The sequence below is a fragment of the Plectropomus leopardus genome, unplaced genomic scaffold (assembly GCF_008729295.1).
Source record: "Plectropomus leopardus isolate mb unplaced genomic scaffold, YSFRI_Pleo_2.0 unplaced_scaffold5905, whole genome shotgun sequence".
Taxonomy (NCBI): Eukaryota; Metazoa; Chordata; class Actinopteri; order Perciformes; family Serranidae; genus Plectropomus; species Plectropomus leopardus.
Window position 1 is genome coordinate 1 of NW_024664909.1, and position 1,930 is coordinate 1,930.

At 36.1% G+C, this 1,930-nt stretch overlaps 1 protein-coding gene across 1 annotated transcript; it reads left to right on the forward strand.

Moving 5' to 3' along the window:
- Positions 1-209: 209 nt before the first annotated feature.
- On the forward strand, positions 210-1,747 carry LOC121939759 (Y+L amino acid transporter 1-like; the record flags this gene model as incomplete). The annotated part of the gene is made up of 4 exons (XM_042482715.1): positions 210-353; positions 465-561; positions 1,329-1,478; positions 1,564-1,747. Coding segments are annotated over 4 exons (575 nt in total), but the record flags the coding sequence as incomplete, so codon positions are not given.
- Between the last annotated feature and the right edge of the window lie 183 nt (positions 1,748-1,930).

Consider the following 1,930-nt stretch of genomic DNA (forward strand, 5'->3'; position numbering starts at 1 on the left):
GAATAAAGAAAAAAGGGCACAGACATAGAAAAATAAAAATATAGATGATTAAAATAAAGAAAGAAAATATAGATAAAGCACAGACAGAAAAATAAAAATATAGATAATTAAATCCAATTAAATGACTGAATGAATAAATAAATAAAATATAGATATAAGCACAGACACAGAGAAATAATAATACAGATTAAAAATAAATAAAAATGTAGACATAACACAGATTTACAGCATTTAATCTTCTCTCTCCAGACGTTTGCAGACCAGGTGTTTGGTGTCATGAACTGGACTATTCCCCTCGCTGTGGCTCTTTCCTGCTTCGGAGGACTCAACGCCTCCATCCTGGCTTCCTCCAGGTATATAATTGATAAATTAATTATTTTAAAATTCATCCCTGTGTTATCAGCTGCTCACTCATGCCATCATCATCACTCATCGCCGCTCTGTTGCACGTTTCTGTCTTAAAGGCTGTTCTTCGTGGGCTCCAGAGAGGGCCACCTGCCCGACTACCTGTGCATGATCCACGTGCACCGCTACACTCCCGTCCCCGCCCTGCTCTTCAACGTCAGTCCGCCCTCATCATCTTTTATTTCCTTTAGTATAATGGTTTTATTTTATACTGAAATATAATGCATATTCACTTGAGAAAAAGTTACCCTGATTTTCTGAATTAACATGATTATTCGCTTAGAATTATAAGAAAAAATTTAATTGGGAAAAAAAATATAAAGATAAATGAGAGTGTAAACGATTATCTTGTTTATTCATTTTGTTTTTGAGAGATACAAGAACTTTTTGCGAAGAATTAAGATAATTATGTTAAATGCAGAAAAAGAGCTGATTTTTTTCTGAAAGTTTTTTTATACGTTTTTTAAATTAACAATATAATCTTGGAAACTCTTACTTTTCTTATTTAAGGAGATGAATATCTTGTTAATTAGAAAAAGAAATTACTTTTTTCCGCACTTAAAGTTTAACCTCAGTTCTGGGATACTAATCTCTTTAATTCAGAAAATCTTTAGATTTCTTATTTTTCTGTCTTAACAAGATTATTTAAAAAATGTAGAGAAAGAAGACCAGACTTGGCAAAATTGAGAAAAATGAAAAATGATTAATGACGTTATCTCATAAATTCTTTTCTATTCTGAGATAATAATCTCATTAATTTAAAAAAGCAGTAGATTTTTTTTCCTTCTCTCAAATAAATGCATTACACTCCCATAAATTTAGTTACCACCGATTCTATATTTTTATTCCACTGTTGCATCTTTAGGAAAATCCCCCCCAAATTTCACAGCCTGACCTAAAATGTTTCTCATCTGTCTCTGCAGGGCATCATGGCTCTGATCTACCTGTGCGTAGAAGACGTCTTCAGGCTGATTAACTACTACAGCTTCAGCTACTGGTTCTTTGTTGGTCTCTCTATTTTGGGGCAGCTGTATCTGCGCTGGAAGCAGCCGGACAGAAAGAGACCTCTAAAGGTAAGAAGCAGAACCACAATTATTGGTTTTTTTTCTCCTTATGCACCAAATTTAACCACCATCTCTTGTGTCTCTCCTCCCTCAGCTCAGTCTCTTTTACCCCATCATCTTCTGCATCCTCACCATCTTCCTGGTGGTGGTGCCGCTCTACAGCGACACCATCAACTCTCTGATCGGCATCGGCATCGCCCTGTCAGGAGTGCCCGTTTACTTCCTCTGCTGCTACACGTCGGCTAACAAGAGGCCACTGTGGCTACGGAGCGCCATTGGTAAGACAGTTTTCATACATTAAAACCATATTTGTGGATTTTTAACCCTTTGAAACCTGGAATACATTCAGATGCCTTTAACTTTCCTTTACAACCTTTGAAACGTGAGCAAATCGGTTTCGTTTTTATTGAAAATGTGGCTAAAAAGGCAGCAAGCAACTTGGCAAGAAATTTGGGAGAAGT